The sequence below is a fragment of the Thalia democratica genome, chromosome 4, assembly GCF_965202585.1.
Source record: "Thalia democratica chromosome 4, ktThaDemo2.hap1.1, whole genome shotgun sequence".
In the NCBI taxonomy this organism is placed as follows: domain Eukaryota; kingdom Metazoa; phylum Chordata; class Thaliacea; order Salpida; family Salpidae; genus Thalia; species Thalia democratica.
The window spans coordinates 59897632-59924511 of NC_139168.1; the positions used below are offsets into that span (position 1 = coordinate 59897632).

At 26.3% G+C, this 26880-nt stretch overlaps 1 protein-coding gene across 3 annotated transcripts; it reads left to right on the forward strand.

The window, feature by feature from the left end:
- On the forward strand, nt 1-26514 carry LOC145833753 (uncharacterized). 3 transcript variants are annotated; one of them, XM_082940924.1, is made up of 24 exons: nt 1-70; nt 9342-9396; nt 9948-10067; nt 10449-10542; nt 12177-12240; nt 12969-15530; nt 15788-15968; nt 17327-17500; nt 18129-18197; nt 18763-18995; nt 19222-19357; nt 19495-19627; nt 19906-20034; nt 20171-20322; nt 20640-20811; nt 20950-20997; nt 21158-21308; nt 21443-21610; nt 22540-22821; nt 23358-23465; nt 23639-23780; nt 24091-24242; nt 25673-25975; nt 26063-26514. In XM_082940924.1, exons 2-24 carry the CDS (start codon nt 9384-9386, stop codon nt 26069-26071), a joined length of 5595 nt encoding a protein of 1864 aa, XP_082797050.1. In that variant the 5' UTR covers nt 1-70; nt 9342-9383; the 3' UTR covers nt 26072-26514. The 3 variants fall into 3 exon arrangements, with proteins under 3 accessions (XP_082797050.1, XP_082797051.1, XP_082797052.1); XM_082940925.1 differs by having other exon boundaries at nt 10452-10542; XM_082940926.1 differs by lacking the exon at nt 1-70 and having other exon boundaries at nt 9343-9396; nt 9960-10067.
- The last annotated feature ends 366 nt before the right edge of the window (nt 26515-26880 follow it).

The window sequence follows — 26880 nt, forward strand, 5'->3', positions numbered from 1 at the left end:
GCTTAATGTTACAAACAACTTAAAGTTTATTCTAGATTGATCTCCTTTATAGAACTAGGATAAAACAAAGGTTGGTAAAAACATGTTTTTTGTTTTATTTAAGTTTAGATAATTTTTTAATACCTGTACACATTAACTGTACTAGATTGATACATGTGTTCAAAAAACATCTTGTTTTGTACAATATAATGTTTTTAAATTTGGATGTGAACACTTTAGTTTAACTTGTTTTGGCAAACAATTGAAAAATATAATGGTTATGATTAACTTTAGGTGGGCACCAATATCAAAGTGTAATTTAATATATAATTTAATATAATTTATGTTTGATAATTTAGAAACTTTAAGTTTTTTTGATTATGATCACAGCCTGTTTTATTTAAGATTTATGTATCTAAGTTTTATTAACACTTGAAAGTGTTTTAGATCAAATTTGTATTTATAAAATAAAAAAGTCATTATTGAATTTGGTTATGGTTAACTTTAGATTTTTCTAACTTTTTAATATAATCAGTTATTAAAACTTTCAAAATATTATTTTATATATTGTTTTGTATTATTTTATAATTAGTTATTTCTGCATGTTTAATTTCTGTTACATTAAATTAATTATTTGCAACATTTGTAAAAACATATACAGTTAAATATTTGATATATATTAATTCAGTTACATATTTGACTAGGGTTATTTTTAATTGGTTTAATTACAAAACATTAAAGAACATATTTATTTCAACTTGTATTTTTACTATTTCAATAAGTTTTGTATTTTAGTTTTGTAAAATTGTTTGGTAATTACTAGTTACATAGGACAATGTCGCACCAATATCAAGCTGAATTATATTGTATTTGATCAAAGTTTTGATCTTTTTTAATCGAAGTTTTAGGCTAGGGGTCGGCAAACTGTGGCTTGCGGGCCGTATTAATTTTTTTTTTCAACTTGTTTAAAATATTAATATTCTCAAAAAACAAAAAGTAAATTTTGTTGTTATCTTTAAAGGATTATCTATTGCCTAAATTTTTTTGTTCAAAATAATTATTTTTAAGTATAGTTTTTAAAGCACCTAGAAAATGTTCATTTTTGACCTGCCAACCCTTGTTTAGACTAAAAATCAATGTAAAGCCTAAAATAATTAATCTAACTAGTAGTTATAACGGCCATCATCAACAGAGTATAGATGTTTTTAGCCATCAATAATAATTAATGAACATTACCCAAGATCAACAACAACAGCATCAGAGAAATTCTACAACTGGTTTCGTCCTAATTAGGACTCATCAAGCAGGCATAGTAGTGTGAAACCGCTGTTAAGATGTAACCAAGCTGGCTTAAGTACCAGGTACTGAAAGCGACTGTTTGTGGGTAAAGTTGATGATGACCGTAATAACTACTAGTTAAAACTGACCAAACGAGCACATACTATAATCTCAAAATAAGCTGACAATGTTTGAGACGTTGGGCTGTGAATGATTTAGTTGTGTCAATTTTTCAACTTTACCCACAAACGGTTTCTTCAGTGCTTTGTACTTATACTAATAGGACAAAACTGGTTGTAGGTTGTCTCAGATGCTGTTTTTGATGATCTCGCTGTCAAGTTCAATTATTATTATATCTAATCTTAAAAGATACTTTGTTTAAAACAAGCTATATACAGGGTTTCCAATTACCCTGAACACCTGGAATTTGACAAGTTTTGAAAAAAAAACTTTAAAAACCTGGAATTTTGAACAATTAACATGTTTGGTAGAAAAAAATTCAATTTGACACTAAAAATCTACAATATAGATAAAAAAATTATCATCATCAAATTTTTTTATTAATTATGTAGCATGTTGTCGCACCAATATCAAGTTTACAATATATCATATTCAATGTCTTATTTGACCACAATTTTAGGCTAAAAATTAATGGTTTAAGCTCAATATGTTTAGTCTAAAAAGATACTTTGTTTTACGCTATCTGTATATATACAAAAAATAGAACTTAATGTTATATAAACTAATAACATATAAATATCTAGTCGTTTTATTTTACAATATTGTAATCAATAGAAAGTATTATATGATTGTTTAATATTGTCAAATAAAAGCAATTAAGTATTTGGTAATTATTAGATATTGATAAGTAAGTTAAGTTCTGTTTATTTATTTGTATAACATTTATTTATAGCCAAAATTATGGTTAAAAAGAAAACAAATACTTTAAAGACCCCATACCCAAAAGTGTGTACTTTTAGAAACCTTTAGATAGATTTTTAGTGATTTCTAGTTATTTGCTGTTTTAGTTTGCGCCTCCCATAAAGAACTTATTGTTGCTTGCGACTTTGACCGGCGATATCTCAAAAATTATTTAGAATTTTTTAAATCTGTAAAAAGAATTTTGTAGCTTAGTAAAAACTATATAAAATGAGATCAAAAATCAAAAAAGGGTGTTTACCCCCCTATGCCCTTAAAAACCCCATACCCAAAAGTGTGTACTTTTAGAAACCTTAGAAAATTTTCTAAAAACATTTGGCAAACCTGTATATAAATACATAGTAAGAAATAAATTTATATATTATAAACTGTAATATTTAATCAACTTTATTTTACAATATCACAATCAATATAAACATTTGTATTGATACAACCACTTTATATTGTAAAATACAACTAATTAAATGTTTAAGTTATATTAGTTTATGATAAACAAGTTTGAATTTATTTATGTTAAAATAAATATAAATATTATATAATAAAAGATAAGATTTTGGCCTAAAATTATGGTTAAAAAAGATATTGTATACAATATGTATAACCTAAACTTCATATTGAGGCGATATCATACTAGGTAATAATCAAGTGTTTTTATTGTAATTTAGCACAAATAAATAAAATTTACATAATTTTTTTTTTTTTAAGCTTTCGTATAAAAAAAATTAAATATTAACTTATAAAATTGAATAAAAATTGTAAGTTCTCCTATAAACCTGGAATTTGACAATTCAGGCTAAAAAACCTGGAAAAACTTTAATTTGGGAAACTTTGAAAAAAACACCTGGAATTTTTAACAATTTAAATTGTTCAGTAATAAAATTTTAATTTGATACAAAAAAACTATCATCAGGGTTCGTGCGCGTCAGGCTAAATCAGGCTAAGTCAGGCTAAATCAGTTTTTTTGAAAAAAATTGAAAAACGTCAGGCTAAATCAGTTTTTTATTTAAAAATTTGAGAATCTCAGTTTTTCTCGATTCAAATGCTTCAAAATTTTTGATTAAAAAAAATTCAGAAATATTTTTCAGATCAAATTAAGATGTGAATTTATTTCTAAATAATGATTTACTTATTAAAGACGAATTCAGTCAGTATTTGTATAAGTAAATGCTAAAAACCTTTTGTTGAATCTCTAAAAATTTTTAAGAATCTTCATTATTTTGTTTTGAGTAGATTATATACGTCATAATTATGAAAATTCATAAAAAAAATACAGTTAAAACATTACAGTTTAGTTCAATAACTTAGCTTTTTGTTTGAATTTTAATACTCGTGTAAGCGTTTTATTTTAAATTTTAATAATACAAGACAATGCATGTCGTTTTATTATAAATATTCTGGTTTTTACTTAGTGCTTAATTAAGTTGAACAATTGTGTTTAGTAATATATATGGAATTTTCACACTAGTCAAAGACTAGATATAACACTTATTTCAAAACTTATCACTGAATTTGTTATGTTAAGGGCATAGGGAGGGTTTATCACCTTTTTCACAATTTGGTCTTATTTTATTGAGTTGTAACTAAGATATGAAATGCTTTTTGCAGATTTTTAATGCTCAAAATATTTTTGAGATAAAGCTAGTTGGAGTCGGAGACTAAAATAGTACTAATAAAGACCCCTGAATATCTAAAATGACTTCTAAAAGGGATTTCCCTTACTTTGAAAAAATGTCAGGCTAAATTGGTCCCAGTCAGGCTAAATGAAAAAAAGTTTCGCGCACAAACCCTGTATCATATACTAAAGAAAGTTTTGTAATCATCAAAAAATCATCAAATTTTTTTCTATTTAAAAACACATTTAAAGTAGCTTTACAGTATCTTTTCAATGTTGTTAAACTACAAAACACAAAACTTAACTTTAAAATAAAAATAAACTAAAAATGTGAACTTTATAAAACCTAAAATAAGTTCATAAAACCTAGAAAATTTTTCTCAAAAACCAGTGGCAACCCTGTATAAACTAAACCAACCAAGCTATCTTGATGTAACTCACAACTAGTTTTTGGTCACTCAAGTTGGCTTTTTTGTCTCAAAGAGTGGCAACCCTGTAGTAAAACAGTAAGGCTTTGACAAAAGTTATGCAAAATTTTTAAATCTTGTTTGTTGTATTTGACAAAACTCATACTAAATATAATAGTTTAATGCATGATTTTTTGGTTTTACTGAAGTCAACAAGATTATATTACCTAGAAATACCTATAAAAAATTTTATTTAGAAAGCTTTGGCAAAAATTGGAATTTGATAATTAAAAAATAATTAAATTTAGACAAGACAAGAAATACCTATTATATACTTCAAATGTATTTAAAATTCTAGTTTTTAAATTACTTATCTTATTTTTTAATGTAAATTATACCATTCCTAAGAAAAAAAAAACATTTATAACTAAGTACTTCAGTAATTTTTCTGGAACTTTCTGCAAGCAAATTTTTGAGGAAAACTATGAAGAATTCTGAGTAGTATTAACACTATTAAATGGAAAAGCTGGTTGGATTTAAACTCACATGACTTCTTAAATACTTGAAGCAGAAAAGTAACAAAACTAGTTTTTAAACAAAAAATCAAGTTCTATCTAACTATGTTTAACACTTAGTTAGACTCTATTAAGCAAATAAGTTTTTAATAGTCAATGGTTGCTTAAACCAGATTTTCACTGCACTGTGTCCCACTATAATTTGTTGTTTTATTTTAAAAAGTTTATACATGGTTGCCACAAAACCTCGAACCTGGGAATTTGACACTTAATTATTATTTTAAGTTTATTGTCCATATGATGCCACTTAAACAGAAAGGCACATAGCAAAAAAATCAAGAATTAATTTAACTTAAAATGTTCATTTTCTTTAAAACAAAGATAAAAACATATGTTAATATTAATATAAAGTTTATAGATAACCTTAAAAAGTAAAATTTTTAACCACAAACTTTGATGTAGAATGATCAACATGAAATATTAAATGAAAACTAAAAATAAAGACCTAAAGCTCCAAGCACATTAAAATAGACTATCCAGATTAAAAATCATTAAACACGTCAGAAAAGGACTCATAATTGTTAGAGGAAAGGGGCTTTTAATAAAACTAAACTATGAAATCTTAAAATTTAGTCAATGGTTTATAAAAATACTAAAAAGATTTACTAACAAACACTTTATTTCAATCAAACTTTTAAAACTTTAATCAAAGTTTTTGATCTTTTTTGCAAGAAAAAAAACATTTTGAAGATTATTCCATATTTTAATGACTGATAAAATAAAGAATTATACCAAGCTTCATTATTGAAATGATGTTTTCATGTAATTTTTTGTTATTTGCTCTCAGTAAGTAATTAGTTCTATAAGCTTCAAAGATTGGTTGTATATTAATTGTAGTTTCACTGTTGATTAGTTTAAAAAAATCAATGAGGTCAAATTCAAGTCTCCTATTTTGTAAACAGGGTTCCCACTTCCCTATAAATCCCTAGAAGTTTGCAATAATCTTAAAAAAACCCTAGAAAAAATCAAAAAGTGTGTGAAAATTCTTAGAAATCCTCATGAATTTACTTTTTTTTGCTTGGTGATTGAAATTTATAAGCCAAAACTTTATAAGCAACACTGTCTTGTGAAAAACACATAGAAAAATTTAATAATTTTTTTCCAAGTCAAAATCTTTGCAATCTCAGAAAACAAGTTGTGTCACTGTGGAGCTGTTTAGCAGATATTATTTCTCTTAATATATTAAGGTCATAGAAGGGGATAAGTTATGTTTTTTACACGTTGATCTTATTTTATAGAGTTTTTACTAAGCTTCAAGTTGATTTTACCATTTAAAAAAATTCAAATTAGTTTTTGAGATATGGCCAGTCAAAGTTGCATAACAGGTTCCTCATGGAAAGGGAAAACTAAAACAGCAAAAAAGACTATTATGTTTAAAATCTATCTCCTACATTTTCCAAGCAATCTTCTTCAAAAACTAGAAAAATTCACAGTCTAACCTTCATACAATAACAAAAATGTTACTTAGACTAAAAAAAATTTGGAGTAAAAATATCTTTTTTTAATAAAAAAAAGACTTTTTACAATTTTTGTGATAAAATGTTTATTTTTTAGTTTATTAAAATTCATAAGTAACATTTTTTTTAATATAATGTAAGAAACATTTCATGAAAATTTGAAGTAGATTGCTTGAAAAATGAAGGAGGAGATAGATTTTTAGTGATTTTTTACATTTCTTAGAAAATTAACTGCAAAAAATTTGCGGTCTATACGTTTGTATCAGAAACTTTTTACAAAAAATGAAATATCTCAAAAGTTAATTGATATTATTGAATTCTATAATAACTGGCTTGTAGTTTGTACTAAAGCTTTCAAATAAAAGCCAAAGTTATACTTTGTAAAAAAATGTGTTAGACCCCCCTATGGCCTTAACTACTATTTTTTTAAAGTTTACTTGTTTAACTAAAATTAGAGCTCAAAAACCTTCAAACTTATGTAAGTTTTTTATTAAGACCTCACTTATAAACGGTTAATAACATATTTTACTCTATGCACCTTGAAAATATATTTGTAATGTTTAAAGTTCATTGATATTTTTGACAATTCCCTAAAAATTAGCATGTTTTATAGATTTCTCCATAATTTTTTTTTGAAATTTTAGTGTGAGAAAATTTGTATGATGATTTGTATTAAGGTTTGTTATTAAGGATAAGAAAACCTGGAAAAACTTGAAATTTTAGAAATTTTTAAAAAACACCTGGAAAAATTTAGAATTTCGAACAAAGGTTACCTAAAAACCTGATAAAACTTGGAATGTTAAACAATTTTTACATGTTAAGTAGTAAGGTTATAACATGACTGGAAAAATCTTTCTTATATATAAAAAAAACTTTTGTCATCATCAATAAGTTCTTAATAAAAATTCTTAAAGTAGCTTTACAGTATCTTTTCAATTTTGTAACACTACTTAAAACATTTTTAATCTTAAACTTAACTTACTAGATATAAACCTAAAACATGTATTTTCATAAACCTGGAAGAAATTTCTCAAAAACTAGTGGCAACCTCGTATATACAATTGTGTAATTAATTTTTTTTTTCTTTCCTAGACACATTTGTATATCTTAAAGGTATTGAGTTATAAAATTAGTTTTTTAAGCTTAGAAAAAGTTTAGTTTAAATTATTTTTTATGATTCAAAGAGTACTATATTCAGAGATCTTAATTTTAACTAATCTTTAGCTTTAAACCTCTTTTAAAATTTTTACAAATATGTATATTATATATATATACTGTATAATTGCACTGACTTGCTTAAGTTTAAATTTATAACCAACATTATATGTCTGTTATCTTAAATAAATTATATGTTGTCACATTAATACCTTGTAACTGTTGTTACAATTATTTCTATTCTACAATAGACAGTTAATTTAAAAAACTGTAACACAAGTATTACTGTATTTTTAAATTCTTAATAATTTCAGAACAACTTAAGACTCCTGAATAAAATCAAATCATAGCTTCTGTTATTTAATTAAGTGTTTCTGTAGTTACATGTAGCATAGACAATTTTTTATTGTATAAAACTTACTATTTTAGTAAATGTTTATAAACATTACTTATTTTCTTGTTGTAGTTAAGTGCAAGGTTCTTACTACACTGGAAACATCTAGGAAAACTGTACTTTATAAAACACAACACTTTTTTTTTTGCTTAGTGGCAAAATATTTTTTAGTAATATTTGCATAATAAAAAAAGTACAGTTTATGTTGTTTATTTATATATGTTAAACAATTTAACTTTTTATTCAGACATGGAGAAATGCTTGATTAATACAGAAAACCAAAATTAACAAACCAAGATTTTATGCTGATTTACTAATTTTTCTAGTCCCTAACAGTTTCTTCTAACATATACTTATTTTTTTTTATTCAAACTATTTTTTTAAAAACAACACATGATATTAGTTTTAAACTTTGGGTTTTTTTATGCTTAGTTGGATCCCTGTAATTTTTTTTATTAAAGTTGTAGTTTAGCTTGAATAAAATTATGACTTGGTAATTATGATAAATTTGCAGTAAATCTTAAGTTTAATGGAATTTACTTTAAATACATAAACTGTATAAAAAATATTTTACTCGTAAAAATTTGCCATGTTAAAACCTTATCTGAAATAAAAATAATGGTTTACCTATCACTCTGGCTGAGTTAAATTAAAAAGAACATAATTTAACTCAGACTAGAATTTTCTTTTTTAATTGACTGAAAAATTCAGTCTAAATCAGACTCAAATGTTTATGTCTCTTAAGTTCCAAGACTTTTTAATAACTAAGAAAAAGTCTTTTGTTAAACATTTTCCATTAATAAAACAGAATAATTCTTTTAGTTTTTGTTTAATTTATTTAATAAGTGTTAACCTCAATTTAATATTTTTAGTTTTGAAACTTACAACTTCAGTAAAATTTTCTCATAAACTCGGGCTAGCTTTTTAGTTTTAAGAATTACAATCCTCTTCATTTTGTAGTTATATATTTTTTATATTTTGTCTATAATATTTTAAGTCTTAATAGTAAGGTTTTAAGCAGCATGAAATTGATTCTATTGTTATTTTTTCTGTCACTTTATATCATAAAGTTTCAAAAGCAGGTATTATTTTTGAAATTCAAACTTTCATAACCAAAATTATAAATTAAAGCTCACATTTTTGTTTTAAAGTTATGAAATAGTAAAAATATACAATAAGTATTTACAAAAATAAAAATAAAATAGTTTGCTTCTCACTCAGGTTTTTTCCAAATACCAGTCTTTTTGGAGTATTTATAACTTAGATTATTTTTTACATTGTTTATGAATTTTGTATATACTTGCTTAAACTACTTCAATTTTAAGATAAAAAAATTAGCTCAATTATCAATAATATTTTTTAACTGCAGGTCCAATTATTCAGTAGTTACTTTATAAGCTGTACCCATAACTCTTGCTAGTTTATTTTTTCATATTGTTTCATTCCAACATTTAGTGTTCTTACAGTTTTAATTTTAATTACAGTTTTAATCATTTTTAACTTTATTATATAAATGTTTTACTTTTTTATCTCTAAATTTTACAGAATATATATCTTTAAAACCTTGAAAATACTGGTACAGTTTCTATGAAAGGAAAAGGTAAGCTAAGGTCTTGTAATAGTTGTTAAGTTATTTGTAGTAAAAAATTATTCAAAATTTTGTTTATAGTTAATCACTTAATTGAAACACCCTTTGTTCATTATATTTGATTCTTATAAAGTTTAATGACAATATAGAATATTTTTGTTGTAATGTTAAAATTGAGCTATTAGGTTTCATAAGGATTTAGTTGTTTGTTTAAAATGTTTTATAACAGCAGTAAATGCTTATCAAAATAAACATTTTTAATATAAAATTGTTAAATTTACAGTAATTTTTTTTGACAATGTAAAAATGTTTCTTAACTAACTTCATAAAATATAGATATAGTCTTATTTTACTTTTTACAAAACCTTTAAATTTAATAGTTTTTTTTTTAGATTAATGTTTTTTTATTTTCTTTAAAAAATACTTATGGTCTTAGCTATCAAATTATATGTTAAGGTCACAATTTTTTTTTTGAATTACTAATATATTACCAGTAGGTTTATTACTATAAATAATTGAATTAAAAAATGTATTATAAATAGTTAAATACAAATATTGTATAGGAAATTTTATAGAGATACAAGGTGAGTCATCTTCTAAGAAGTGGCTTACTGATGATGGAAAAATTGGATGCATACCTATCAGTCTAGATGACCACAATTCTAGTTTAGTCCATCAAAATAGTAAGTAATTTTTATTATAAAACTATTATAAGCGCTTATCAAGTAGTGAAATATTGGTAAAATGTCACACTCATAAAAATAATAACATAGATAATATAAAGTAAAGTATTGTTCTATTTTTTTGATGTACTTAAAAGGCTGAATAAAGATAATTTGATTAAAGTTTTTATTAGTTATTTTACAAAGTGACACAAAAAGTAAATACTATAGTCAAATTAATTAATATTCTTAAAAACTTTTTTGTAGGTATGTTTACTTCTTGGTATTTTTATAGGTATTTTTACTTTTTGTTTACTTCAAAAAAAAATCATTATGAATTGTCTGTATTTTAACATTTTTCAATAAATTTTTTTTTAAATGTTAAAGCTATATCTTCTACAGTAGGTGGAAAAATATTTGTAAAATTAAAGTTTACAAATGGCAAAGAAGATTTTTATGATAGAGACACAATTAAAGCACAAGAACCAGATCCGGAGTTAGAAAATTTAAATTATTGAAGCTTTTTAATTTTTATAATTGCTTTAATATCGTAAAATAGAAAAAAAAATATTTTCTTAGATATTTTTGTTTTAAACAAAAATTTATAACATTGAAAATTGCACACAATTATTTAATTTAACAGATATCAAATGAATAATATTTTTAAGATTTTATTGTTATCAAAGTTTTTAAATTCTCAATTATTTTAATAGTGTAATAAAACTTTTTAAGTTATATACAAATATAAATTATAGAAATTGCTATGTTCAGCTACTGCTTATATAGAAAATAGTACTCAAAAAATAAGTTCAAGGTTTTATAAACTTCAAGTACTAAAATTAATGCTATGACTATAAGTATATGCTATCGCTATAAATATCTGAGGTAGTGTAATAAGTATCCATTTAAAAAATAAACCTAATTAGATTGCTATAAGTTAAGGACATAGGTAAGGAAGCACCTTTTTAACAATTTGATCTTTTTTACAGTTTCATCTTAGCTGTCAGCAGCTTGTAATATTTAAACAAAATTTTAAATCAATTTTCACAATTTAGTTTTATATTGAGTTATGACTAAGTTACAAGTTACTTTTTACACATTTTCAAAACTCAAAATAATTTTTGAGATATAGCCGGTCGAAGTCAGAGACTGCAATAGGTTTCTTATGAGAGGCGCAAACTAACATATTTAAAAACATTCCAAGAAACATTTTCTGAAAGTATGAAGTAGTTATCATAAAAAACGTAGAAGGTGATAGATTTTTAGTGATTTCTAGCTATTAGCAGTTTTAGTTTCCGCTTCCCATAAGGAACCTATTGTTGGCTTCGACTTTGACCTGCTATATTTAAATGTTTATTTTGAATTTTTGAAGTCTGTAAAAAGCATCTCGTAGCTTAATTATAATTCTTTAAAGTAAGATCAAATTGTGAAAAATGTGTTTAACCCCCTTAACTAGTTTGCATTATACTATGAATTGTGTGTCTTATTAGGCATAAATTTTTGTTAAGTTTATCAAGTTAAGAAAGGGTTTTATCAGTGTCCTGTCCACATGATTAAAAAAAAAGTGTGGTCAAAGTTATTGTCTGTTTGTTTATTATGCTTAAACAATTTTATTAAATACTTTTGTTGAATATTATGTCATTTATCATGTATGTATTGTAATTTTTAGTTTAATGAATCTTAGTAATTACAATTAAAAGAAGTTTTTAAAAACATATATAAAAATTTATAAGTCTTCTAGTACACTAATGATTTTACGTCTAAAAAGTGAGTAAAATATGTTTTTTTGACAAGCAAAAGTTATCTAATAAAAATTATAAATAAATAATTTTGAGAAATTTCATTATTCTAATAAGAAAATCTAGGGTTGCACTATCTGAGCTAGTTTTTGCGAAAAGTTATCTAGGTTGAAAGTTCTTTTCAAGTTACAGGCTAGATTATTCCAATACTTAATTGAAGTTAAGATATTTTTATTTTCATAGTCATTTAAAGTTGTTTTACATTATAAGTCCGGTCCTGTAATCAGTAATTGTGAATTGAATGTACTTTTATATGTGTTGATTGAACTTTAATTTAAATCATAATACACAGTGCAGTTTTACAAAATCTAATTTATGTTATTACTTACAGCACAGCTAAAATTCATTCACTAATTTTAGATGATTTACGAAAAGTTGGACTCAACGAATCTAGTGTAAGTTAAAAACTTTTTTAGATCAAGTTTGTATTGTATGTCGTATAAAGAAACTTGAGAGTTTTTTATTTTTTTAAAAAAGTTTTCTGATTTTTACGTAGTTTTAAACCATTCAATTGAATTAATTAATGAACTATTTTATTATTTTGGTTCTGTGTTTTGCACTTTGAATTTATTTATTTTATGGTTATGTTAAAGGTATTATAAACTTTTTATTTTTTTTACCACTGTTTTAGTAAAATCAGTACCACTATTGAGAACAAGTATCGTTACACTACTCAGAGTTGCTACATTACCTGGAAACCTGGAATTTGACAATTTAGGCAAAAAAAACCTGGAATGTGAGAAATAAAAAAAAAAACCTGGAATTTTGAACAAAAACCAAAAAAAAAATTGGAATTTTAAACAATTTTTACATATTAAGTTGAAAAATTTTTATTTGACAGAAAGAATCTTTAACACAGTTTTTTCACCTAAAACTTAACTTTAAACTAAAAATTGATCCAAAAATGTGTACTTTTAGAAATCTGGAGAAAATTTTGAAAATCTGGAAAAATTTTGAAAAACTACTACAGATAGTAATCTAAAATATGACACTAAAGGTTATCTCTCTTCTGATTTTGCAGGACAATTAATATAATTTAACTAATTTATATATTTTTTAGTTAATGCACTTCAGTTATACGAAACTTAAGCCTGTATTAATATTATATAATTATATTTTACAGGACTCTGATTTTGATCCTAGTGATTGCGATACTGAAAACAGTGTTGTTGATTTTGAGCCGAGCAAAGACGCTTTTTCAAACAAAGACAGAAAAAATTCTATGAAATTTGAAGTATTGAAATCTTATACATCTGAACAGTTGATGAATTTAGCTGCCGTAATAAATTACTTTTTTGGATCGAACAAAAGCTGCTCTTCCAACACCCTGGTTAATTACTTTAAAAACATAAAAGGTGTATCGGAAGCACAAATCAAAAGGTTCAGTCAAGTTTTCCGCTTAGTCAACAACGGAGCCCTTATGTCGCTGCAGCCGGCAACGCCCAATGGAACAATGATAGACCGTAACATTTGCAGTGAAAGAATTAAAGTCATAGCAGATTCGATTTTAGGGAAGTTGAAGAAAATTAGAAGCGGCCTCAAGGTGTTTGACGATGTAACTAATAATGATTTTAATAATTTTGATGCAGAAGTAGAAAAATGGAGTAAAACTTACAACTTAAATATTCAAAAAAGGTCTGGAAAAAAACCAAAATCTAAAGCCGAATTACCAGAACTTCATCCTCAAACTTCCATAAGTCAAAATTATAAACGTGAAGCTTTAAAAAAGTATACGGAAGATGAAATGAAAGAAGCTGCGGCTTTTTTTAACTTGAAGCGTGCTAAGTTGAAAAAGCTTAACGAACCAGCCTTTTTAGAACTGGCTACCTATTTTAGTATGAGATTAGATAAAGGAAAAACAAAAAATAATACTTTAGTTAGGGTAAGAAACATAGTCAGGTATATCCCTTCATATGGTATTGATCTTTCTGTACAAAAATATACTCCGGATGGAAAATTTATTGACAGAAAAGCAAGCAGTGAAGCGATAACAACTTGGGTTACAAAAGTATTAAATATACTAAAAAGTATTCGGAATGATTCAAGTTGCTTGCCTGAAAAAGCCAAGGAGGCTTTCTTTAAGTTTAACAATAGTATTGATTTTTGGAGTAAAGCAATTGATTGTTATGAAATTTCACATCCATCAAACACTGACAAATCACTTGGATCCAGTTCTAATTTAAATTGCAATGGCGTTATTCAAAAAAAGAAGCCACAAGACCAGTGTCCACTACCAACTAAGTATCAACTTGAAAAAGCAAAAAAAACAAGTTTATTCAAAGCTGTAAAAGCTAACATTGTAACCGTTTTTCATTGGTTTTTCAAATACAAATGTAATATGAACTTACTAGCTCAATTTTTGCAGCTCCATGTAAAGGAAAAAATTAAAAATGAAAAATTATGTGAAGTTATTAACCACTATTCAGATTGTTTTTTAGAAAAATTTGATGAGTCAATTGACGAAAATTTTAGAAAATTAGATTCAAATTTTAAATGTGTTTTAGTTGACATCATTATAAGTATTCAAAAAAACAACTGGTTCTTTACAGTTGATGAAATTGTAGCAGATTGCAACAAAATTATTGGAGTCAATAACGCAAATGGAATTCCTCCCGATAGTGTTTTTCAGAAACTGCTACCCAGTTTAAGTTCCACCAGCATGTTTCTAAACTCATTTGAAGGTGTTGAAAGAATGATCAAAAACATAAAGAGCTTTCATTCACAACTGCTTAAAAATGATAAAGTAAGGACTACCTTCTTGCACCAAACAGAACTCGTTTTTCCTGATAACATAAAAAAGCTAGTCAGTGTTAAGTTCTGGTTTGGATATAGTTTAGAAACTAGGAAAATAATAAGTTTTGCGTTGATTGTCGACGAAAGCAGTAAGCTGAAAAAGGAAAATTGTGGCGCCTGGATTGAACTCGAAAGCGGCCTGCAGTACAAAATAGATTTTCCGCACCGGGAACAAGCAAAAAATGAAATTGAGATGATAACAAAGATAATGGATGAAGGCAAAGACGTTCGTCATTTAGTTATTGTTGACCGAATAGATCCAATTATGGAAACATTTTTCTTAAGGGAAACACAGAAAAAAGGCAATTTGGTTTTGAGACTGCCAAAATGCAACCCCGAAATGGAACCAAGCAACCAAATAAATTTTGGACGACTCTTTCAACGTATAGTCACCCGCCATTTTTTCAACCACTTTAAAGAGCATGGTACCAACATCAAAGAAATTAAAGGTGAAGACTTCGTGGAGGCTATTGAATGTGGCACTATAAGTTTGAACAATGTTTTAACTGAAGATGTTTTAGAGGAAATGTATAAGGATACTGGCTTGAACCCCATTGACTTAGATCGTATTTTTGATGCAGATATTGGAGAACTAGATGAAAAGTATAGAAAATTGCTTAAAAACGATGGGGACATTATCAACATGTACTTGGGTACCGCGCTTTGGAAAAATGATATCAAACCTCAGAAAATTAAAAGCACAGCTGCGATTGATAATAAGAATGAGAATGAAAATCCGAAGTCATTAAACAAAACTCCACGTATATCAAATAAAAATATTAAAGGTACTAAAAAATCTGAGGGTAAAAATGAACAATCAATTGCAAAACCAACTATAAAATGCATTAATTGGAAAGTACCACTGCAACAGCAACAAAAAAAATCTGATGATGTAAGTGATTTTGCTGTAAGTTAATAAATCTTTTAATATGTTTTTAAAATAATTGTATATTAAGTTTATATATGTTGTTTTGATATTGTTTTATTTTTTAGATATTAGTATAAAATTAGTTTTTTATTTTGTATTTATCTTATTTTTAAATAAAAACTATCTTTTTATCAAAAGTAACAATTGTAATCAGTTAGCTTTTTAAAATTTGGAAGTCAATTACTCATTTTAATTTTTATTTAAATATGTATTTATTGCAGCAGCATACTTCGATCATAGATAAAGCATTGAAATTACATAGCAGCAATAATGAAAAAGGGTATACCGATAGGGAAGTAATTGAACAGAAAATAAATCAATATGTTGTTAAATGTCTGCTTTGTAATAAAAACTTCTGCTTTGAGAGCCATTTCCGCAATCATATTTGTTCAAATGAGGACGGTTAGTTAACAACATGTTTAGTTTTCATTCAGCTAAGTTTACAAAAGAAAAAAATGATAGTATATTTTAATAACTTATATCAATTAGTTAAAACGTAGTTATTTTTGCAATTAAACATAAGTTTACGGGTTGAATTTGAATAAACAAGAGTTTTTTTGCATTATAAACTCTGAAAAAAAACTTTAATTTTTCTTTTAGTTTATTTTTGCATAAAAATATGAGTTCTATAATAATATGAGTTCTATATAAACATGAATTAAATTAAACGTGAGTTTTTTAGAATTATGTAGAATTGAATAATATAATTCTTACGACAAAAAAAAAATCAAAATATTTTCAGTCATTTGATTAGTTCTTAGTGAAAATTTTTAGATGATAAGTTTAAAGCTATAAATTTATAGAGGAAAGTTAAGCTTTAGAATATTGATAGCTGTGAAAAAATGATTACATAAAATATATTATAGTAGTGTTAATTATGTATATTTTCAAACTTTTATTTTGTATTGAGTTATCAATGTGTTTTTAAGTGTTAATGATGTAATATTTTGACCTAGCACGTCATTTAACAAAAGTTAAAGTTAAATTAATAAATTACCTAAACTAAATTGTAAAATTAGGCCTTGTTAACAAACAGTTGAAATTTTTTTTTCTAGTATATTTTTTTATTATCTTTCTCAATACTTTTTTTTACCATTACTTTGAGTCCTAATCAGGACGAAACCGGTCGTAGTTTGTCTTGGACACTGTTGTTGATAGTCGAGTGGTATAGTTCATTATTTATCATTACTATAACATTTTTTTTCAAAATGTAAAATTTTAAAAATTACTAATAAAACGAAATACAGCGTATATTCAATATGTACAAAGAAAACATAAAAACTATTACAGTTTTATAATATTTTAAACATTTCTAATGTTCTAGAACTAATTTTTTTAATAAATAACAGTTTTTCTGGTGATCAAAGTAAGTTTAAACATATTGAAAACATATGTGAAATTTTTTTATTTGTTTCACTAGATATTAAGCTCCAACTTTTGTCAAGCATTGTTGACCAAATTTAGTTAAAAAAGAATTTGAAAATATACATATATTTTTTAGAAATAACTGAATAAAGCACTTTTTTTGAATTAGTGTTTTTTGTTTATATAATTATATATTTATAACCAAACTCGTTAAGACTGTGCTTATAATAAAGTTTTTTTTGTCATATAGTTCACTTGAAATAAGTATCCAGCAGTGTAGTTATTCTAGTTGTTAACTATTAGTTTATCATTAATTTTAGCGTTTCTCTAAATAATCTCTAAAATCTCCAAAGTTAACAAATTTCTATGGTTTCAATTGCTCTTAATTTTTGCAGAGTCCAACAAGGTTGAGAGAGACTTCGAAATACCCTTCAGAAATGATTTTTCTGATTGGTTTTATCCTCTAGTTGAAATAAATCCAAATGAAGTAGAAAGAAAGTGGGAGACTAGTAGAAAAGAACATCAGAAGTCAAATCTCCATGAGGCTAGAACTGTAATAATCCTAAAACGTATGTTCTAAAGTTTTTATTTTTATAAACTCTTAGTGTTTTACGATATCTACACTTGTTAGTTGTTTATTTAATTAAACAATAGAAGTATGTTTACTAGTTTATATTGTTAGGTATAATTTTAAACAAAATTACACACTAGTGCTTTATTAAAACATCTAAAAACTAGATATATAGTAAATTATTATATATATATTCTATTATCAGAAAGGATTTTGATGTATTCGAAAACCATTTGCAACTTAAAATCCCTATATGTTTAACTTCATAAATTCATTAATATTAAAAGCTTTTCAAATTATGCTCAATTCTTTGTCAAAAGTAAAATAAGTTGTAAAAATTTTTTGATAACTCATTAAATTCGAAAAATATTATTACAAAACTATAAAATCTTATATAAAATTGAGCTATTTCACTAATGTTTAAAACGAAAGCAAGTTCAAGGCTGCTTGTGTATTTAATTCGGGTGTATCTTGTTCGATTAACATCAATTAAAAGCCATAAAAGTTTACCTCGAGCACACCTCTGAAGAACTTTAATATTAAATAAATTATAAAAATCAATAATGTAGATATTTTCAGTTATAATTAAAATAATATTATCATACTAATTATAAAAAATACAACAGACTTTTTAGACGACACAGTCTTAGAGTCTTCAAACAGAATTCAAGAACCTACGTATATACGAAGTAAAGGTATCTTTGTAGTTTTCTTTTTAACATTAAATTTGTTTTATTTTACTTAGTTTAGAATTTTCAAAGAAATAAAAAGATTATAATTATTAGCTTAATGAAACTCATTTACTTTTATTATGACGGGAAGAAGAAGTTTTATTTATTATTTTTTCAATGCAAAGTTTTTATTATTTTTGATAAAGTTTTGTAAATAAAATTTTTAGGATCAACTTTTATTTTACAAAAAACTTAGAAAAATTAATATCTAACTTGTGTTTTAAATTCTAAAAAAAAATCCATAACAGTGCTTAATTTACATAACAGTGCTTACACTTTGAAATAGACTACATTTCAAAAGCAACCGGTTGTTATGTAAATGTCTAAATACAAATATGATTTTTAAATAATTTAAGTTATGTTTTTTTTTTCTTTTACAAAAAAATACTTATTATTCGAGTTTTGAAACTTAAAGTTTTCGTTTAAATCCAATTAGCTCATGTAATGTGTTTTAATAACTATATTCAAAATATTTCGAGTTTGTCGACCGAAGCCAAATTTAAATTCACAAACAAAACCAAACATGTAGTCAATACGCCTTCTTACCAACCTGACGACGACATAGTCCTAAGTCCAAGCAATATCGGAGTGCTTTCAGACCCGTCCATACCTATTCCGAATTGTTTATCCGAAGCGAAGTATCCGGTGTTTAGGAAAGAAGCTGACTGCGATGTGATGAAGTCGGTTTACAGCGAGTTCGACTTTTGCGGCTGCACTTCCATTGTCACTTGGAAAAACGACGCGAGGCTGAGAAAGTGCGCGGTGAGTTATCAGCTTCTCATTTCTTTTAATTGTTTCTGTCCGAGCAAGAATCACAGTTTTAAAATCCGTTCGCGGTGAAACTCAGCGGCTGTCAAAATTTTAGATTAGTATTTTCATACGTGAATGTTCATGTTTAATCGGTTCTTTTGTTTATTTTGTTTCAACCGCATATTTAATACTTTCTCATGTCTATTTTGTTTGAAGTTTATGTAATCTTTTTTTAAAGATATGCGAAGAAAAGTTCTCTGGCAACGATAGGTTTGAATGTACCAGCTGTCGCAAATACTTTCACCAGGAATGCGTTGGCGGCAACATAACCCACTTAAGAAAAAAGAAAGCGGTGTGCACGGATTGTAGCTCAGGTTTGTTTTATGAAAAGATACGAAATACTGGGATGTTTCGTAAACTATTTCTTATTGGTATTCTAAAGTTGTGTGCAGCTACAACTTTTTAGTTTTTAGTATCATATATGCTTGAAGTTTATAAATTTATCAAACAGGTAATATCAGATGCGTCATTTGCAAAGAAATCATGGTTGAAGTCGCGAGATGCAACCACATTGATGGTTGTTCTAATTTTTTCCACGAAGAGTGCAGAGGTAAACTCGGCAATTTACAAAGATCCATTACTGGGTTAGCTTTATTCATTATACCAATTTTTATTGTTAATTTTTTTTTATTAAGATTTATGTTTGATTAAAATTGTTTAAAAATACTTAATAATTGACTAGTACAAAACTTAATTTTATTTGAATGTCAAAAATTTTTTTTTTAATGTATAAAATAAGTTTTATTATTTTAATACATAGAAGTAAACATAATTAAACTTTACTCACCTTTTTCAAAAGAATTTAACAGTAGTTTTTAAATAAATTTTGATCATTTTAGTATATGATAATTTATTTTTACAGCGATACGAAAAAAACAAAAACACCAAAGAATAAGGATAAAGACTGCGGACTTCATAAATGTATTTCTTGTATGGCCCTGAACCAATTAGATAAGAAACATTTGCAGTATCCCGCTGACCGTCTGATTAAGTGATATATTGTTTTTGTGTATCATAAAGTATTTGGTCTTATTGATTAAAATTACCTGAACTCTTTGTACAAATATTTTCGCTATTATAAAATTTCATGGATTCGCTGAAAATTTTACAGTTTGTCGTATTCGCAGGTGTTTACAATGCCCGGTCGTATTTCACAACAATCACTCGTGTTGCCCAGCAGCTTCCTACATTAATGAAGACTTGGAGCTGATCTGTCCGTTGCATTGTGACGACAAAGTAAGCACCCATCTGAACGAGTGCATTTCATGTCGCGATCAAGGTTAGTTTACTTAAAATTTCAATAGACTGAGGCTTTTATACCAGTTTCTTATTAGTTTTTTAATCCGTAAAATAATTAAGAGTTAAGTAGCCTTTGTTTTGCTTTTACAACTCGAAATTACACTTAAAAGCTTATTTAAAATTTAAAGTGTTAATGTGAATATTGTTATGAAAACTGATAACTCTGGTTACTAAAATACATATGATCAACGTGAGGTAAACCTGTAAAAAATGAATCTTCATGCAGCCAAAATTTAATTTTTAATTTAGTGTAGTTGATTAAATATCATGTTCAAACTCATCAATACTTACTAATAGGGAAAGGAGAACTTGTGCCTTGTGATAGTTGTCCTGCCATGGGTCATGTAGAATGCATGTTCGATCGAAACCTACTGGGCCTCACAGCTGATAACTATTTCTGTTTTAATTGTGCGGCCATGAACTTTTTCAAGCCAAACCAACGTGCTCTATATGTGATTAGCGACAACTCGTAAGTTTAAACTAATAATAAATGAGGCAAACGTGAGTTGTAATATGTTTACAAAGGTTTATAATAAATTAGTTGAAATCTATGTTGAAAATAATTATAATGTTACAAAAATTGTGTTCACAAAAGTTTTTTTTTTAGCATCGACCACATTTTCATTGGAGATAATGGACAAGATGATAGCAACAAGTTAGTTTGTTTTAATTTTTAATTTTTCTCACTTTAAGGTGATAGTCGTAATATATGTTTAAAATATATTAAAAGTAAAGATGCCAAAAAGTTAACTGTTTTTTGACTAAAACGCATGAAAATATTTATCTGTCTTTGTCTTAACTTACCTTATTAACAGCATGGGACTAAAACTTTGGCCTGTTAGAATCCACAATTGCAAGGAAATGTTGCAAGCCCCTGTAAAACGTAAATGTGGTTATGTAACGGCAAATTTTGGAGATCAAATTGGTGTTCTGACTATATCCGTAAAAGAGTTAATACCTTTTGATGTGAGTTAAGTTATATTTGTATTTTTTTTTATTATACTTGAAAATTTTTGATAGTAATGCTCACAAAGTTTTAGTATGCAGAAATAACTAAAATTGTTTTTATAACATTTTATTAATATTAATTTATTTTTTAGGAAAGTCTTCTGACAATGAAAGCTCAAAAGGCTAAGTTTGACAAAAAGAATCAGTGCTATACTGAACAGTTGAAAAAAATCAGAGCGCACACTTACTATGGCTTTTTTCCTGAAAGTAACTCTCAATACAGCAAATTTTTGACTTCAAGGTTTCATTTTTGGGCAGATGTAAGTTTTGACTTTTATAAGTGATGATAGCCTCTTATAAACATTTAAAACATTCATATGTAGAAAATAAAGTTTTTATGTTGAAAATAACTATTGACTGAATTATTCAAAACCTGGTTCAATCTTATTTTAATTATTTTATTTTATGATCACATAAATTTAAAATAAGCATGTGAGTATTTTTTATTTTTTTTTATTTAACCTAATAAATCATGAAATTCAAGGTTATGAGTCGGTAAATAGTTTTTGAAATATTTTTTTTATAAGAAAAATGCATATTTGGGTAACGGACTTTGTACCAAAATTAACAATGGTTCTTCATTGAAAGCTTAAAGTATAAAATATAAGTCAGTTTTTATAGAGTATAAAAATTTAGTTAGATTTATACATATAGTCGTTTTGTTAAAAATTTCACATATAAATTTAATAATTAATTTTTTTTCCTCGTCTATATTCTTCGAAAATTAAAAACCGACTAAGTATCTATTTTCTACTTCTTTTTTTTACAACTGATCTCACATTTTAAGGAAGTTTTCCTAGATTTATTCAAAAATATATTTTTATAGATTAAAGAAAATTTAAAATTATCATTGCATAATTAAAATAAGAAAATGAAAACATTAGTTTTACTAAAAAATTAAGTTTTAAGTTTAGATTAGACTGAAAAATTACGAAAAAGTCAATTTAAAACTGTTGTAGAGTTGTGGTTTTTACTTAAATAGTATTTTTTCACCTTTTTAACTTGTTATTTTTTACAAGAAACCTCTTAAAAACAGCTACTTTGTACTCTTAAATCTTAAAAACTAGTTTAAATTTTGGAAAAGCCCATAATTACCAACTAACTTTTCTGTAAGTGCACCAAATTGTGTTTAAATGAACCTAGCTTGTTTAAAACTTTAAAGTTGTAACCAAATTGCGGTAACCAACAGCAACCGGTGGTCATGAGGACGCTGGTGCAGGAGTCGTACAACACCGAGTTCCGCGACTACGTGGAAGACCCGTGCAGGTGCACTCACGAGGACGACGGGTGCGACGAGTCGTGCATCAACAGGGAGAGCAGCAGGGAGTGCGGGCTGAAGTGCCCCACCGGCGACAAGTGCACCAACAGGGAGCTGCAGAAGCAAGCCTTCGTCGACCACGACCGGTACTTTGGGGTGAAGGATTTTCCGAAGAAGGGCAAGGGGCTGATGGCGAGAATCGACCTTCCCTCCGTGAGTTAAATTTTTAATGTTCAAGGAGTTTTTGTTAATTCGTATTTTTGTTGCTAAAAGTTATAAAATTTCTGGGTTTTACCTATTTTTGAATATAGTTTGTAACAATATAGTCTTTGTCAACAGCTTTTACAAAATTTAGTTAAACTTATTTTTTATTACAAGTGTTATCTACGGGTATAATAAATTTCGAATGTACTATTATTCGGAAAATACTTTTGAGTAGTTTAAAAATTAAGATGATTTCAATTATCAAGTGCATTGTTTATTTAGTAACAACTATAAACTGTAATTTATCTTGAGCAAAATAAAAAGAAATTATTAAAAAAAAAATTTCTTACAGTTGCTGCATTTTTATTCAATTGTAATACAAAAATAGTCTGAAAAGTTCATATTCTTTTTAAAAGTTATCTTGATTCTTCTAATTATTTATAAACACTTATATTGATGAAAATGACTTGAAATATTATATTAATATATTATACATACAAAAAATAAAAAATTAAACTTCATAAAATTATGAATAAATAAAACAGAACTTTTTGGTTGGCGAATATACCGGTGAACTTATTGATGATTATGAGCGACAAACACGTGAAAATAACGCTAAAAATCCGATGTTCTACCATATGAAAACTGAAGGAGTTAGTTTAGCTTAGTCTTAAATTTGTCCTGAAAAAAATAGTTTTAATTATTAGTAATAGTTAACTTTTAGATTTAGTTGCACTTTACAATTGTCTAAGTTTTAGAGTTATTTATTATACTTTAAGTTATAGTTTCCTTGCGAACTGTTTTGCAACTAAATAAAATATTTAAGGAGTACGTGATGGACGCAAACCCCATAGGAAACCATACGAGATACCTCAATCACAGCTGTGATCCCAACTGCAAAACTCACAAGGTCAAAGTTGATCACCTCACCAGGGTGGCAATTAGAACACAAGTTCCCGTAAAAGCCGGTCAGTTATCTGTTTTTGTCTACTGCTTGTGTGGTTGATTGTTTTAATTTTTTTTGTGATTTAAAAAATGAGTCTGTTTGTAGTAAACATATTGAAAAATTTTGTCATCATAAATAAATTAAATGCTTAATTCTCTAAATTACAAAAAAGTTCCATCAATTTCATACCAAGTGCATATTTAATATTGTAATTAAATACATAATTTTATACTTAATACATATTTAAAAAGTCTTTCAAATTGTCAGTTTTTTTGTATTTTAAAACTACTTTGAAGTTACAACAATTAACATAAAAAGTTGATGCTAATCAGGTGAAGAACTAACTTTTGCTTATCATGGTGACAAGTCGGTACTGAAGGAGGAATGTTATTGTGATTGCTGCGTTAATAATGGTGGCAAAAAACAGTCACCTCAAAATTCTCCCAAACAACCAAAACCTGTCAAACATAAACCACCTAAAAAGGTTTGTTCACATTTTCGGTAAATTTGATGTATTGCTTGTTTTCATAAGGTTTTTGATTGTTACAGCAGGGTTTCGTTAATTGGGCAATATTATCTCTTTGGGAGGTTTCGCCGTTAGGGGACAATAACTGGTAAGGGGCTAAAAATAAAACGTGTAATTAATAAGGCGGCCATCATTTTTAAAGCTCTTTCAAGTGGGCGATTAAGAAAACAAGTTTAAGAAATCATGGTTTAAAAATTTAAAATAAACATCTGGAGTACGTAGAAAAACTCAAAGCCAAAATTGCGATGAAGTGTTAATAAGAAATAAAAAATGTATAAAAATTTAAAATAGTAGTTTTATATTATATTTTTTCGTAATATATATATTTTTTTAATTATGCAAAACTTAAATATTTACCAAATTATACTCATACTCTAAATAATTTTGTGTTATATCATAGATGTGAAATATAAAAACTAAAATTAAAAACACTTGATATTCTAATTATTGTAAAAAATAAATGCAATTAGAATTATTCTACGATTACTATACTTGAAGATAGTTCAGAGAAGTTTTAAAATAAAAATAATTTTCTATAAGTATATTTAAATTTAAGACATTAGTTTCTATACAGTTTAGATACACTTATATTATAAATTATTGGTCGTGTGTGCTTATACTAGGTAAGGAGTCAAAAAGTTAGCTAAGAGCTTTTTCAAAAAAACTTTGAACTTACAATTAAATCAATAATTAAAACATATAAATAAAACATTTAATATCAATCCAAAACTGCGAAAAAGAAATATAATATTTTAATGTTAAGAAATTTTTTAATGTTTTTTTTTTCTTTCAAGGTTGACTATAAACATTTAAAATGTTTAAACTTGATGTTATTAGGTATATCGTCTTCAGTTTTAGAGTTTTTTATCTGGTTGAAAGTTATGAATAAGGCAACGTTTAAGATCCGCGACATATTTTTAGCTTGCGAAGTATTTGTGCAAAACAAATTAAGTTGAGCTTTTTATTGCGAATATTTTAAATTTTTATCTAAATTACTTTTATATTATACTACATAATATTTATACATATATTTATATATATATATAGTGTTTATACAATTAATATTTGTTACTTTTAAGTACTACAAATATTTATTAAATGATTAGTTTGTTATTTTGCTTTTAAAGTTTTTTTTAGTTCTTCCAATACATATTGCTATAGTTACAGTTTAAGATACTTAGTTCTACTAAAAAAAAATTCTGATAAATATGGCCTGCCAACTTAAAAAATACCTAACCTACTACTTAATTAGAATCTAGGAGTTTTTAATACTAGTTTTAAATAAAAGTTTCCAAATGTTTTTTTTTCTAGTTTCAGGTCTACTGCGAATAATCATATTTATTATTTTAAGTCTTTAGAGCAGTTATTATAGATCACTTCCTTTTCAGAGATTAACTACGCCACCTAAATTTCATTCACTGAAAAAGCAAAGGATGACGAATCCGGTCGGAAGACCGCCAAAAGCAAACGTCTTTCAAAAGCCGGTAGACCCACAAGTTGGTCACACAGAAAGCAGGAGAAGGTCCACGAGAGAGACGCGGCCCAGCATCAAGGTTGCCTCAATGGGCCGTTTGACGGAACCAAATAACAAGAAAATCCGTTTGACGGGACCCACTAACGAGCTGTTGAAGGTATCCGCCGATGACGTTGACTTCAAAACTCCTCTTTTCACCTCAAAACAAAGACAACAGGTTAATCAAGTAAAATGCTTTAATGAAAATTTATTTATTTTATACTAAGTAGTAAATGTGCTTTCATCTAATTTATGTATTTTGCAGAAAAACTAGATGAACACAGACAGCAGCCACAGAAATGATCTTCAACTTCCTAGCTCAACTGCGCACTTTTTTGTTGCACATTTTATATCATAAAAAATCTTTTTAATGTAATTAAAGATTATTGTCACAAAAAGATATTTGTGTAGGTAATATTTGTGTTTGTTAAAAAATTATGTCATGTTTGAAGTCTTTTATATTCGTGGTTGAAGTTTTTTCTAAAATTAGGTTTGAAATTGTTTGAGGCTTAAGTTCATTTAGTTTTCTAGTTTAATTTTTTGGATTTTTATTTAATGCATTATGTGCTACAAGAAGTTTTAAAGGGTTGTCTTGAAGTTCTACAAAATACTGAATTAATAAATTGCTACAAAGTGATTAGTTAGATGTGATAAAAGAATAGTTCTTGTTAATGTTATATATTATTTGGTTGACGTAAATAAATGCAGCTCACCGAACTTGTTGTTTTTTTTTAATATTCGGATAATTACAATTTTGTTATATTTTTTAACAAGTAGATAAATCCAAATAACTAATACTCTGATTAAACCTTAAATAACCTTTAGTTAAGCCTGTTTGAAAAATAAACCAAGTTTGAAAAATATAGTAAGTAAATTATTTTCAATTATAAATCTTTCTTGTAATACAATTCATTTTGGGTCCACTAGATTCAACTCTATTCAAGGTTGCCAATAATTTCGATTTGATGCAAAAAATCTATCATGTAAATAATTTTTTTGAAATTATCAAATTTTTTTTTATTAAAAAATACATTAAAAGTAGCTTCTCAGTATCCTTTCGATGCGATCATACTATTTAACACA